Source organism: Limulus polyphemus, unplaced genomic scaffold, assembly GCF_000517525.1.
Source record: "Limulus polyphemus unplaced genomic scaffold, Limulus_polyphemus-2.1.2 Scaffold7113, whole genome shotgun sequence".
Taxonomy (NCBI): domain Eukaryota; kingdom Metazoa; phylum Arthropoda; class Merostomata; order Xiphosura; family Limulidae; genus Limulus; species Limulus polyphemus.
In genome coordinates, this window is record NW_013672723.1 from 10,688 (window position 1) to 25,788 (window position 15,101).

Below are 15,101 nucleotides of genomic sequence, written 5' to 3' on the forward strand. Positions count from 1 at the left end.
GTAAATGGGATGACTGTCCCAAGTCTATTGTGTTACAAGTAAATGGGATGACTGTCCCAAGTCTACTGTGTTACACGTAAATGGGATGACTGTCCCACGTCTACTGTGTTACACGTAAATGGGATGACTGTCCCAAGTCTATTGTGTTACACGTAAATGAGATGACTGTCCCAAGTCTATTGTGTTACACGTAAATAGGATGACTGTCCCACGTCTACTGTGTTACACGTAAATGGGATGACTGTCCCACGTCTACTGTGTTACCCCCTAAATGGGATGACTGTCCCAAGTCTATTGTGTTACAAGTAAATGAGATGACTGTTCTACAGGTGTGTAATTTACCATCTTTCTTCTTATTTAAATGCTGGATATTTTAGATCTATTTTTGTTAAAATGTGATGATTGTTTGTGATACATATATATATTTTAATTAGATTGTAACATTCCTCTCACTCACTGTTTTTTGGTGAAATGCTGAATTAAACTGGTTAGTTGCCATATGCCATTTGGTACATCCATCAGCAATCCTTGCAGGTTTCTTTGAAACTTGAAGGATTCACTAAAGCCAAAACTCTGTAGATATAGTTTTAATCATAAAACAAAATTGCAGGAGGAATTTTATTTCTACTTCAACTAGAGATTAGTAGTTTTTTCAGATTTACAATTAAGGATGCATCAATGAAACTCACAATTTAGTTAGTCCTCCTGGGCAATCACTCTGCCAACTTTCTGTTAGATATGTTCTTGGAACCCTGATCTCTACTCTTTCTGTCACTGAGCTTCTAAAGAATTCATAAGATCATGTTAATGATATATTTTCTGAATTACAAACTGATTTTCACTCAAGAAACACATTTTCAGGATCTGATCAGATTTCTTATGCTATATTGGCTCATCTTGATGGTCAGACCAAGAGTTTTCTTGTGGCATTATATAATGACAACAAGGTTTTGAAGAATTGCCCAAGGATTCGATGTGTTATTCTTCAGTGTGTCAAGTTTCTCTTCTCACCGATTTATATCTCTGTCTTCTTACATTGACAAAGTTATGGAGCACATCATTATGATTTACTCTGATGTATTTTGCTCCCATTAACATTGTGGAAAGTTGTTTTCCCAGCAAACTGGGTTTTTTTCGGGCAAAAGTATTATTGATTGTTTAGTTCATCTATTGAAGTTTGACTTTGGCCACTCATAGTTGTGGCTTTCTTCAAAAAATGTATCGTCTTGTCTTGTATGAGAGTTTCTTACATTGCAATTACTACTTTCATGACCGGATCTTCCCAAGGGAGTTTCTCGTGTTGTTTTTGCAACTACTACTTTCATGACTGGATCTTCCCAAGGGAGTTTCTTACATTGTTTTTGCTACTACAACTACTTTCATGACCAAATCTTCCCAAGGGAGTTTCTCGTGTTGTTTTTGCAACTACTACTTTCATGACCAGATCTTCCTAAGGGAGTTTCTTACATTGTTTTTGCTACTACAACTACTTTCATGACTGGATCTTCCCAAGGGAGTTTCTTACATTGTTTTTGCTACTACAACTACTTTCATGACTGGATCTTCCCAAGGGAGTTTCTTACATTGTTTTTGCTACTACAACTACTTTCATGACCGGATCTTCTTGTTTAAAATTCATATTTTACAACTATATCTTATACCTTGTTTACTTCAATGGTCCAAACTTGTTTAATGTTATGCTTGTTGTTATTATAGATTTTATCAAGAGTGCTGAAAGATGTGTATTTCATTATTATTATTATTATTATTAGACATTTGTGTATGAAATTAAAAGATTATTTTTATATATGTTAAAATTTCTGAGATGCTAAGTGTAGTTTTAATCCTTAAAGAAAAATGTACATATTTCCAGGAAACTTGTCGTTTAATGATAGGAATGTTTGATCAAAATCATACTGGCACAATAGAAATTCATGAATTTGCGTTGTTGTGGAACTACATCCAACAATGGAAGCAGTGCTTTGACAGTTTTGACAGAGATCGTTCGGGAAATATTGATGCTCAAGAATTACATCAAGCACTTCATACTTTTGGTTACAGGCAAGCACACTTTAAAATTTATTTACGAAAAGATATGATTTGTTTTTGAAGCTAATGCATTTTTTGTAACGTCTTATTCTATTGATGTGAATATTGTTGTTTTTTTGTAACGTCCTATTCTATTGATGTGAATATTGTTGATTTTTTGTAATTCTGTATTATTATTTATTCACTTATGTTTGCTTCTTTCCCTATATGATTCATTCTTGGTTGTTGAATCTGATGGTTAATGTGAATCTTAAAACTTCTACGTTGGAAATCAAAGTACCTGAATACCGTATCCTTTTGGAAATCTAATTCTCAAAGTTTAAAAAAAGCTACAGAATTTATAGGCATAATTTTGGAATTTCAGGAACAGACAAACTGTTATTAAAGTTTGTAGGAACTCATACCATTATATTTACACATAACTAACAGAATTTTTAATATGGGATATCATCATACTGGGTAAAATAATGTAGTAAGCCTTGTATATGTAAGAGTTCTACTTAGTATATTAAACTTTTGGATGAAGCATGGAACAAATAAACTTTGTGAAACACAAAGTAAGAAACTTGTACATTCAACAATATTCACATCAATAGAATAGGACATTACAAAAAAATCAACAATATTCACATCAATAGAATAGGACGTTACAAACAATCAACAATATTCACATCAATAGAATGGGACGTTACAAACAATCAACAATATTCACATCAATAGAATAGGACGTTACAATCAACAATATTCACATCAATAGAATAGGACGTTACAAAAAACAACAATATTCACACCAATAGAATAGGACGTTACAAAAAATCAACAATATTCACATCAATAGAATAAGACGTTACAAAAAATCAACAATATTCACATCAATAGAATAAGACGTTACAAAAATTCAACAATATTCACACCAATAGAATAAGACGTTACAAAAATCAACAATATTCACACCAATAGAATAGGACGTTACAAAAATCAACAATATTCACATCAATAGAATAAGACGTTACAAAAAATCAACAATATTCACATCAATAGAATAGGACGTTACAAAAAATCAACAATATTCACATCAATAGAGTAGGACGTTACAAAAAATCAACAATATTCACATCAATAGAATAAGACGTTACAAAAAATCAACAATATTCACATCAATAGAATAAGACGGACCCCAACAGGTTGTTCATTTAAACTGGCTGACCACAGGTGAATAAATAATAATACAGATCAACCTGTTGGGGTCATCATTTAAACTGGCTGACCACAAGTGAATTCAAAATATTTGGAACTTAGTTAACTTTATTTGATTATTGATTAAAAACATAGTATACAAAAATACACATTAAGATTTCTTAAAGATTTCACCCAACTTCAGTTGTCGTCCGCTGTTCTATGCTGCATGGCGGGTCTCCTTTAACCACAGATGCATATTCAGGTTGTGTTGGGGTGTCACCCAGTTATGCATTGTCCCCTTCCCTACAGATAATTGGTATATTCAGTCTGTTTTAGCAAAGTATTTTTCGTAATAATTCCCAAGCATAGATGTCCACTAATTTTTGACAGGCATTGATAAGATGTGAATGCACTTCCGTGTCTATAGTAGGACAACTGTCAAAATTTAGGAGCTATTTACTCCTATGCTAGTGATTGAATTCAACTAAAACAAGAATGGGCAATCAAAAGAGGAGCATTATAGGAGAAAAAAGTGGAATTAGACTCGTGTAACTCACACAATTTGGAGAAACCGAGTAGGACTGACTGACGGATACTTGGCTTTTATGATTATGATGACTTTGTATGATAATGTAATTAAACAACAGTAAAAAAGATTATAATTTAAAACTAGAAACTTGTGTATATCGAAAAAGTTTACTTAGATTAAACAATCGGTTAACTAGTGATATACACTAGTGCCTCGATTATCCGCTGTTTGTTTTCTGCGATTCTTTGCTTTCCCAAAACCAGCATGAATAATTGAGGCACTAATGTATATTTATTTACTTTCACAACAACGAGTGCATGATTTAAACAACCACTTGATAGTATTGCCTGAACTAACTGCCTTTGGTCCTGTCCAAGTCTAAACACGTGCACTGATTGGTTGAATTGAGAGAAAGAAGAAAAATAAAATGGTGTGAAATTAGTAACATGTTGTTCAACCACATCTCTTAATTCCTGAAGAAGTGCTGAATCCAACATTAAAATCATAGTAACAAAGTTCGATTTAGGACTCAAAGAATGTAAAAATAGTTCTGGGCTTCCAAAAGTCTTGCCGGGGATACATAGTAGTGGTCTAGGCAATATGTATATCGTCAGTACTCGTGAACAACAACAACTGTTAAGGTGTGAACCAGATTAAACAAATGAATTATAATTTATATCATTGATTCTCAAGTCCTTTACTTAAGTCCACCTGTGGATTATAATTTTTATCATTGATTCTCAAGTCCTTTACTTAAGTCCACCTGTGGACTTGTGAGTGCAGGAAGGTAAATGTTTGCCTGTATAGGATCTGAAGAATAACACATAAAGTATACCTGATCAAATTTAAGGATACTTTCTTGTGTTCAGTACCAATAGTTGATAATTAAAAAATGGAAACCAAAGACTAAACATCTATTTTATTACTGAAAATACAAAGTAATTCATTTTTCTAGATTTCACAACAGTTTCATCCAATTTATTTAGCTAACAAAACATGATAATATGAGGGTTAAAGATGTCCTAGGAGTTTAGTATCTCCAACTAACCTGTAACAGTTTAGTATCTCTAATTAACCTGTAACGAGTTTAGTATCTCCAAATAACCTGTAACGAGTTTAGTATCTCCAATAACCTGTAACGAGTTTAGTATCTCCAACTAACCTGTAACGAGTTTAGTATCTCCAAATACCCTGTAACGAGTTTAGTATATCTCCAAATAACCTGTAACGAGTTTAGTATCTCCAAATAACCTGTAACGAGTTTAGTATCTCCAACTAACCTGTAACGAGTTTAGTATCTCCAACTAACCTGTAACGAGTTTAGTATCTCCAACTAACCTGTAACGAGTTTAGTATCTCCAACTAACCTGTAACGTGTTTAGTATCTCCAACTAACCTGTAACGTGTTTAGTATCTCCAACTAACCTGTAACGAGTTTAGTATCTCCAACTAACCTGTAACGTGTTTAGTATTCCCAACAAGACAATATCATGATATACTGTTAGCAGTATGAGAAGTATATAAGAAAATCTTCCAATCCCTCTCTCTTATATTTTGGAACTATGTTTAATAACAGAAAAATTTGGAATTAAAGTTACTGGTAGTATGATAGAAGATAGGTAAACTAGTCTAGGTAGCGTGTGTCATTCACATCTTAATTTGAACCCACATATAAAATGGTTAATGACATCCTTCAGAAAAGTACGGTAAAAAAAAACTAACTGAAGATCTTAATGTGTTTATCTTATTCTTTGTATGTTTGTGTTCCTTCTGAATTCTGCTTATATTATTTTTAAACCAGTTATAATTTTCTATTCTATGAACTTATTTTCAATATTCAGTTAAGGAACATCTCACGATTTTCCTGTTTGACATTTCTTTTAGAAAGTAAGGAAATAATAAAATATTGTTTGTTTTCCAGGATTTCCATGAACTTCTGTAAGTTAGTGATGACAAAGTTTGATCGTACTGGTTGCCAAGCGATCAATTTAGATGACTTTATTCAGATATGTGTCATGTTGAAATCTCTGACCGATGGATTTCGTGCCAAGGACACTGATCAGACAGGTATTATAAACCTACAGTATGAGGAATTTTTACAAGTAGTTATAGATAATACAGTTATTTAATAAACTTCGTACTTCTTGTATCTCAACTTACATTCCACATATTATACAAAGATATTTACCACCATTATATAAAAAAATATACAGATCTTCTAATGGTTTATCATCTTCATGATGTATTTTTATTTACTTATGACAACTATACACAGTTTGCCTTAAAAATTGAAAGAAAAAATGTTAATGAAAAAAATGTTGTCTTAACTATTTAAGATTGGAATTAATGTATTTTTTAATACAAGGAAACACTCCAACTGTTGATGCATGGTGAACAGTGCTAAAAAAATAATATTATGATAACTGTGACAATGAATTCTATATTGTGATGAAAGAGTGCAAGAAACTCCAAATATTTTTGAGGTTATTGTATTATTTTTAACTTTTTATTATAACACCTTTCAATTTCAAGGACATTTTTTCTTCACTATAGTACCATAGCTTAAATCACGCTAATACAACAGAATTAATCGATCTCTAGATAAAGTGTACTTCCTGTACAAATCTCTGAATCATTAAATCCTGGTAACAATAAATCTCCAGACAAATTGTGAATGTTTAATCTATTAGAACTCCTGGTGGCAGATACAAACCAATTATTTCAGTTGATAATTATTCCTTATATGACTGTTGTAAAATAACTGTTTCTGTATTTGTTTATGTCTTTACAGTTTCAAATAAATGCTTGTAACAAAACCATGTTTTATGTAGTTTTGGTGAACAGTATGGGTGTGAAAACAGTGGTTAAAAATCTATTTTCTGGTTTACATTTCCAACTGCATTAATTTTTTATTTAGAGAAGCTAAAATCAATGTGCATTCATATGATTGTTTTAGTTAATAAACTAATTAAAACAAAATTTAATTACTGTCACTTTCATATTATTAACTGACACGTTTTGATGAACTAAGTCTAGAACCTGGGTGCACCAGTGCCTCAGCAGTAAGTCTATGGACTTATGTGCTAAAAACTGGGTTTCAATAGCCATGGTGGGCACAGCACAGATAACCCATTGTGTAGCTTTATGTTTAATTACAAACACACATAAATCAAAGCAATATTTTAGGTCTGTTTTATTCTTAATTCAAGTTTATTTTATTTTACATCGTTGGCAATTAAAAGTATTGTTTTCTATAATATGCTCTCAAGGAAATTGTTGTAATTTAATACAAACATTTTGGTTTGTGGGATCCAAACCTTGTGCCAAATATGCTTACCATTTTAGCCATGGGGGCTTTATAAAGTGATAATCAACCCTGTTACTTGTTTGATTATAGAAGCACATTATGCTAATACAACAATTAAATGGCAAACATTGATTTATAACCATAATGAAGTGGTTTACTTACCACATGTTTTGACAGAAAATTGGTCTAAAGTGCAGGCAATGCTGATTACTTTTTGTGCTGGTATGCAAGCAGTGTGGGTCACTCCAGTGCTGGTGTGTACATTTGGCTAGTGGGTTGTACCTGTTTGAGTCAGTAAAGCAGTTACTTGAAAGATACCAGCACAAATAGCCAGAATTTAACACCAGGTCACATTTCTTGATGTTAACTACGAAACACACACACACACACGATTTAGTGTTATGAGTGAAAGCTTGCCTGACACTTTTTATCAGACATATGTTGTCTGTACACTGACACCATAGTGATGTCTTACCCAAATAGCCAGTTGGTGTTCTGAATACATCAACATGATAATTTCACTGTTAAACCTACAGTTGACCATCCTTAGCTACACAAACAGATGAATTATAATACTTAACTTCAAAGTAAGATAGTGGTAGTCAGACAAGATAACTGCCACTGTAGCAACCGAAGTTTTAAATCCCATCAGCCTCACTGATGTCATCATGTAGGGGCTTGTGTGTCAGGAGATACAGATTTTGAAGCAACACTCTAAGTCCAAGCCAGGAAATGAAGAGATAGCTTGGGCATTATACAACAGGGAAGAGGATGGGTTTTGAAGTGAAATAACCATCATCTCAGAAATAGGAGGAGGTGCTTTGGCTTTGAACTGACCTGGCTCAGACCAACGAAATCATATGGTAGGTTACCTCTCTTGAGAGTTTGTTGATGGGGCTTCCATTATCGTCAAGATTAGGTTGGTGGTGCACATGAGTGTGAAATAACCATCATCTCAGCGATAGGAGGAGGTGCTTTGGCTTTGAACTGACCTGGCTCAGATCAAGGAAATCATATGGTAGGCTACCTCTCTTGAGAGTTTGTTGATGGGGCTTCCATTATCGTCAAGATTAGGTTGGTGGTGCACATGAGTGTGACCAATTTCTTTCATTTTTATGTCATCTGTTATAATAATATTCAGTTTCTATCTGTTCTGAATATGTATGCATGTTCTACTATCTTAATGCACATGCATGCACACTTCATTTCAACAAATGTAAACAAAAAGCAGATGTAAATATACTTTAGTAGACGTATTGTATAACATGTTAACAGCTTATGAAATTTTTAAAAAAGTCTAACGTTAGATTGTAGAATAATATTATAAGTTTATTTATTGATAGTATTAAGTGCGGTAAAGTTAGCCCTAACCAAACTAAAGCAAAAAACGTACACGAGCTACAGTGTTAACTTATCTCTTTATCGAATATAGGCCATACTTAATAAAGGTTTAGCTACTGCTAGTCCTAAGACAAGTGGACTTGTAGATTCCGGTGTCTGCGATTAGAATTATTTTATATTATTCTAGAAATCCTGTATTTAAAGAATTACTATTGCATTAAGATACTAATTTGATAGCAAATGTTTTGTGGATCTCTGCTAACCGTTTTATTTATTAATGTTTATACCTTTGTACAGAATTGTAACCTTCATCAACTCGTGCTAGATCATTCTGTGCATGGTATGTTTACAGATACTTTAACCTTCATCGTAATGGTTATCGTGTGTTTCGTGCATGAGGGAACTATATGTGAATTCCCCTTTCGTTTTAATAAACACCCATTTAACCTTTTCAACATCCAAGTATTTGATGCCCTTGTTTTTTGTACGCGGTTGTATATGTGTTGAATTTATGATTGCAAACGCCTGTAAATACGTACATTTGTGATCTAAGTGTGATTTCCTAATTAGTTGTTTAGTTTTATAACTTGATGTATTTAAATAATTTATTTTCATATGGTCCTCTGTAATAACGTTTTATTTTGTAATTTGATATGTTTCCTTTTTATATATTCAGGTTCTATTTTAGTAATTTTTTTTTATTTTGTGTTCAGTATTAAAAGTTATTTAATACTTTTGAATTGGAACGAATGTTCTGTTTTAAGTTTTTAATTCAAGGCCAAAATACTTTTTGTGTTTACTGTACTTCATTTTAACATGATTTATGTGAAAGTTTTACTCTGTGCTTCTTTATTTTGATATTTTCTGCTTTTTATTTGGCCACAAGTGTCATGGCGGTAAGTCTGAAAGCTTACAACCCTAAAAACTGTATTTTTTGTCTTCCTTGTCTGTACAAGTGTTTTACAGGGGCAAGAACCAGTTACACAACTTTCATGACTGATATGAACATTTATCTAATTCGATTTTTAGATTTTAAAGTCAGGGGAAATCAGGAGAGCATGAAGATAAAAAGAGAAAGGTGTAGTACCACGTATACATGTTTTCTACCCTCTTAATCAATATGGAATGCATAACTTGATATAGAACATTATTCGAGGAAGTAGCTAAGTTTCTTTACCTCTAGTTACGTATTGTATTGGATCATTCACTTATGGTGTCACGTGTGTCTTCTTCAGGAGAAGATTTCTTTAAAGTATAACATACTATATAGGAGCAGACAGGAAACGTTTTCACTGTAGTGTTATTACTTTTGAGGATACAACCTCATTTTGTAATAGGAATGACCAACAGTAACGTGGAGTAGCGCACGCGACCCGAGAAGAATAGCATTATTGTTTCTTGTAATGATTTTCTCTGTCCTCAGCAGTATTACAGATCTCCAGTCCGTAGTGGATAAGTACATTCTTGTTCAGTATAATGGCATTTTGTTTTGTGAATAAAGATAGTTTCATCTTGTTACACATTCTATCCAGTCTCTTTCATTCATCAAACTCAATCAGAATTAGGTAATTCATTCTTCCTCTGTGAAACATTTCCACTGAACCTCTTGTTATTTTACCCAATTCTTACCAAGATTTCCATACTTAGATGAAATGATAAACTTCAAAAAGTGGAATGACCCTTGCGATCAGACGAACTCAAAATAAAACCTAATTCATAGCTTTATGACAATGTGAGTAGCTTATATATTTTATTTTGTCTATTTAATACTTCAGCAAACCGTCCAGAGAACGATTTTTTTCTAAGTAATTTAAAATAAATGAAATATTTAAAAAATATATTGAATTCGAAAGTTCAGTCTCTTGGGTCTATACACGTCATTCCACAACCGCCACAGCATTTCTTTCGTCCTTCACAATCTTGGTCTTTCTTACACGTGTCGGGACATTTGCCACCTGGTGTTCCATTCAGTCTACAGAACCCGGGTTTAACCGCTGTAAAATTAATGAAATAAAAATGTTTGAATTTTTGTTTGTTCTCTAAGGAAAACATCCAGAGATAGATTCGTATATTTCATGAATTACAGCAAATCCTATTTAAAACCACACGCATATATACACACACTTTCAAAATATATTTATTAAAGGCAATATTTCTTTGTCTCCCGATGAATCGGCGGTAAGTTCAGGGACTTGTACGCTAAAATCTGGGGTTCGATTATCTGTGGTGGACAGAGCACAAAACCTTCATTACCCATTCAAGCCGTCTTCAGCCATTATTAGAGCACAAATAGCTTATTGTACAACATTTTGCGATAAAGAAAACGCTCACGTTCCTTTGTCTTTTTAAGTTGGGGTATTTATAAAATAAACTGTTCAAAACTTAATTCTAAAGTTTCAAAAGTGAAATGATTCGTGCGATCAAATGAATCAAAATATAATTCAATTCTTTATGATTATAAAGTTATTTAAAAGCTTATTCAAATCTTTCATCAATTTTGTCTTAAAAACATCTTTGAAAATTTTTTGTCCTGAGTTTTTCAGAAAGCCAGTCGGTTTTGTGTAATTCCTCGTCCTAAGAAACGGTAAAACTCACTCGGCTTTTAACTTCATAAATAACTTAAATTTATTTATTTTTTACATCTTTAATCTGAGTAGTATTTCAGCTTCCCCTGAATTTATTATGTAGCTTAAAAATTAATTGTACACCGTTGATATTTTGCTGTATTAAATAAAGTTTTGAGTTTAGAGAAGTAAAATTTGGACACACCAAACTCGTGTATATCTTATTAAATAACACTTCCCACATATATGTATCTTATTAAGTAACACTTCCCACATATATGTATCTTATTAATTAACACTTCCCACATATATGTATCTTATTAATTAACACTTCCCACATATATGTATCTTATTAAGTAACACTCCCCACATATATGTATGTTATTAAGTAACACTTCCCACATATATATGTATGTTATTAAATAACACTTCCCACATATATGTATCTTATTAAGTAACACTTCCCATATATATTTATCTTATTAAGTAACATTTCCTACAGATATATAACACTTCATACAAATACATCTTACTAGATAATACTTCCTACAAGACAACATATTTACCTGTAGAACAACATTTTCTATTGCCCAAGCCACAACAGAGCGCACTCGGTTGTTGACACTTATTACATGCTTTGACAGCAGTTCTAGGCTCAGTCGGTCTGCTTCTGTTTCCATCAAAAAGTTAAGGCAGAGAGCAAGAAGAACACAGAAACCAATCCGTGTCATCTTACACCTGTAAATATTAGTTAAAATCATTGTATCTGTGTTAACCAATAAACCTTATTTAAAACGTATAATCTACAACTATTAGACCAACAGCTGAAAACCATTAAACTCTCTGTCAGGGAAATGTTACCAAAAATACAATTAATGTAAAACATTACATATGATATTTTCAACCTAAGCAACACCTAGTACAACGTATTAGTTAACTGTCCAGGTCGGAGGTCACAGACCCCAAGGATCAGACATAACTAATAGTGATTCAGAAGTACTCATTAGAGTAAGAACAAGAAGTCTACAGTAGTTACTGCGTTATTTTACACTAGTAACGTGATCATCAAAATAAATAACGTTCCTGAAACTTAAAGTCCGGATCATATATTATGACTCAAATTCCGGACCTTCTAATCACTTGATATCTGAGAAGCTTACGGAATAAGTAATTTTACGTAAAGAAATTTATACAGTTTATTTAAAAATACAAAGTACAAAATCCCAGGAACTGGTACAAAATCAATGTGTTAGAAATACAGGGTTAATAAAGAACTCTTACAACAGATCATGAACAATCTACCCATCAGAGGAGTTTAAAACCAAATTTGGACGTAAACTGTATAGCGCAGATCATGGTGTCTCTACTATACACCTTTATAAAGTGTTTTTAAAACCAAATTTGGACGTAAACTGTGTAGCCCTATCATGGTATCTCTACTATACACCTTTATAAAGTGTTTTTAAAACCAAATTTGGACGTAAACTGTATAGCTCTATCATGGTGTCTTTACTATACACCTTTATAAAAGGGACACCATGATCAGCGCTTTACAGTTTACGTCCAAATATGGTTTTAAATACACACTATACACCTTTATAAAGCGTATTTAAACAAGATAAGTAAGGTAAAAAGTTCCCCATCTACGACTTTTTTATAGTCGAACTTTAAGATATTGATTTGTTTACTTGAACCCTGCTTCTAATATCTATTTCTAGTGGATTAAGAGTGCCAACATATCAGCAGGTTTATTGAGTTGTTTACTTCCTTGTAGAGAACAAGAGTTTCTGCTTAGAAACGTAGTTTACAATTTATTGTAAGCAGTGCATCTGTTAAAAGAATCACCGATTAGGAAAATCCTGCAGTTTATACTGAGGGTTAATAATAATTCCATTTTGTAAACATTTTGATTGAACAAAAAAAGAAGTAAGAAATGGGCAACTTGCCGAAGATCTTACCATTTTAAACTCTTTTTTTTTCTTTTTTAGCAAATATTGCAAGTTAACGAAAAGTAAGATTTGTTTCTTGTGTACATAATGAAGTAAACAAAGGATTTTTTTAAACCTAACATCTGAGAGAGTGCTATCGTAACAACTATTGATTAGTTGTGGATTTTAAACTCAACTTATTGTGTTATCGTAAATAGACAATTGTATATCTTTTGATATATATTAGAGAAGGTTTGTAAGTTAGGTTCAAATTTTTTTAATCTAATAGTTTAAAACATAAAGTAGGCAATTACCAGTTCGACAAGAAATTCAACAGTAACGTTTATCTATAACTTCTTTCATAGTTATTCTTAAATTTTTGTTTGATACATATTTATGGCCTATATTATCGGGTGATTTCTGTTGAATTGTTTACTGCTATTATTATAGGCTTATTGGCGAGAAAATACAATCTCTAATTATTAGACTGAATGAATCTATTAAGGCACTAGACATTACTAGGATTTATTGTTAATGTCGTCTGCTGTTATAGTCTTTTGAAAAAAAAATACAGCTGCCATTTTATTTAGAGATAACAATAAAATTTGAAAGACTTTTAACCACATAAATGAGTGATGATATGGCTATTTTATTTAGTTTTGTTATTTCTTTTCGTAATTGAACTTTATCATAATTTTTCAATATTTTTGCGCAAAGAAAAAACACCGCACTACCTAAGGTATTTTCAGTTACATTTTCAAATAATCTGAATATTTTACACCATGGCGGTTATTTGGGATAGATATTTTCTGTTACGTTTACCAAGTACCTGAATATTTTACACCCTGGCGGTTATTTAAGATGAATATTTTCTGTTACGTTTACCAAGTACCTGAATATTTTACACCCTGGCGGTTATTTAAGATGAATATTTTCTGTTACGTTTACCAAGTACCTGAATATTTTACACCCTGGCGGTTATTTAAGATGATATTTTCTGTTACGTTTATCAAATACCTAAATATTTTACACTCTGGCGGTTATTTAAGATACATATTTTCTGTTACGTTTATCAAATACCTGAATATTTTACACTCTGGCGGTTATTTAAGATGAATATTTTCTGTTACGTTTATCAAATACCCGAATATTTTACACTCTGGCGGTTATTTAAGATGAATATTTTCTGTTACGTTTATCAAATACCTGAATATTTTATACTCTGGCGGGTGTTTTTTTTTGCATCTCGAAAAGAAAAAGGTATTAAACTCCGAACCTAACAAAACCCTAGTATATGATTGTTACAACTTACCTCCTGTTAGATTTCCTGTTCCGAGATAAGTTAACATTTTCATGGATCATAGATATTTATATAGGACTGGATTGAAAAGAAGGCCATGTCAAAGGCTAGTTTTCTCTTCTTGTTAATCATCCTTCCATACATTTCATTAGTGCCCTGACTTTATCCGGGATCTTCATAGAACATATACGTGTTATTTTATCTCTTCGTAGTTTTAATAAATAAAATTTCTATATATATGTAAATAAACGGATGTTGAATCTTCGAGCTCGCCTCTTATTATAAAAATATCTTCGCTGTGACCAAAAACTTCTAAAACAAAGTTATATTAAATCGATGTGATAATTTAGTAGAACCCCCCCTTACATTTGTCCTACTTAATGCCCGGAACCCGGTGAAACCTTGAGAAACAAGAAATCGAGTCTGTAGCAATACACGTCACCTACAAATACGTGCCCACGATCACATGTGAATTTCAGCAAGAAGCGGATATAAGCTAACTTGTCCACCCGAGTCTTGTATTTGATTGCACAGTGAGAATAACAACCACCTAGGGGCGTACCTAACGTATTTGGCACCCGGGACGCCCCCCCCCCCATAACTAATTTTAAAATTTAAACACACAGAAAAGTATATTACGTTTGCAAGTAGTACTGTCAGAAAGGTAAATAGAGAAGATTTACAGTCTCAACGCTAAGCCTATTATTCAAAGGTAAATAGAGAAGATTTACAGTATCAACGCTAAGCCTATTATTCGAAGGTAAATAGAGAGGATTTACAGTCTCAACACTCAGCCTATTATTCGAAGGTAAATAGAGAGGATTTACAGTCTCAACGCTAAGCCTATTATTCGAAGGTAAATAGAGAGGAGTTACAGTCTCTGCTTTCGAGACTCAATTTCTGC

General features: G+C 32.5%; 1 protein-coding gene and 1 long non-coding RNA gene across 5 annotated transcripts in view; one reads left to right on the plus strand and one right to left on the minus strand.

Annotated features, from left to right (window-relative positions):
• LOC106474357 (peflin-like) overlaps window positions 1–15,101 on the plus strand; it is a 29,391-nt gene that overhangs the window by 5,322 nt on the left and 8,968 nt on the right. For 2 of the 4 annotated variants that reach the window (XM_022402665.1, XM_022402667.1), the window contains exons 3-4: window positions 1,874–2,061; window positions 5,679–5,824. In XM_022402665.1, coding sequence (XP_022258373.1) covers window positions 1,874–2,061; window positions 5,679–5,824 — 334 coding nt within the window. Of the gene's footprint in view, window positions 1–1,873; window positions 2,062–5,678; window positions 6,577–9,434; window positions 9,866–15,101 lie in introns of those variants that run through there. The other 2 variants (XM_022402666.1, XM_013935049.2) reach the window with 2 other exon arrangements.
• LOC111089707 lies at window positions 10,236–14,228 on the minus strand. The gene is made up of 3 exons (XR_002613931.1): window positions 14,210–14,228; window positions 11,536–11,707; window positions 10,236–10,399 (listed from the first exon to the last, which is right to left on the minus strand). It is a non-coding gene; the product is annotated as an uncharacterized LOC111089707 (long non-coding RNA).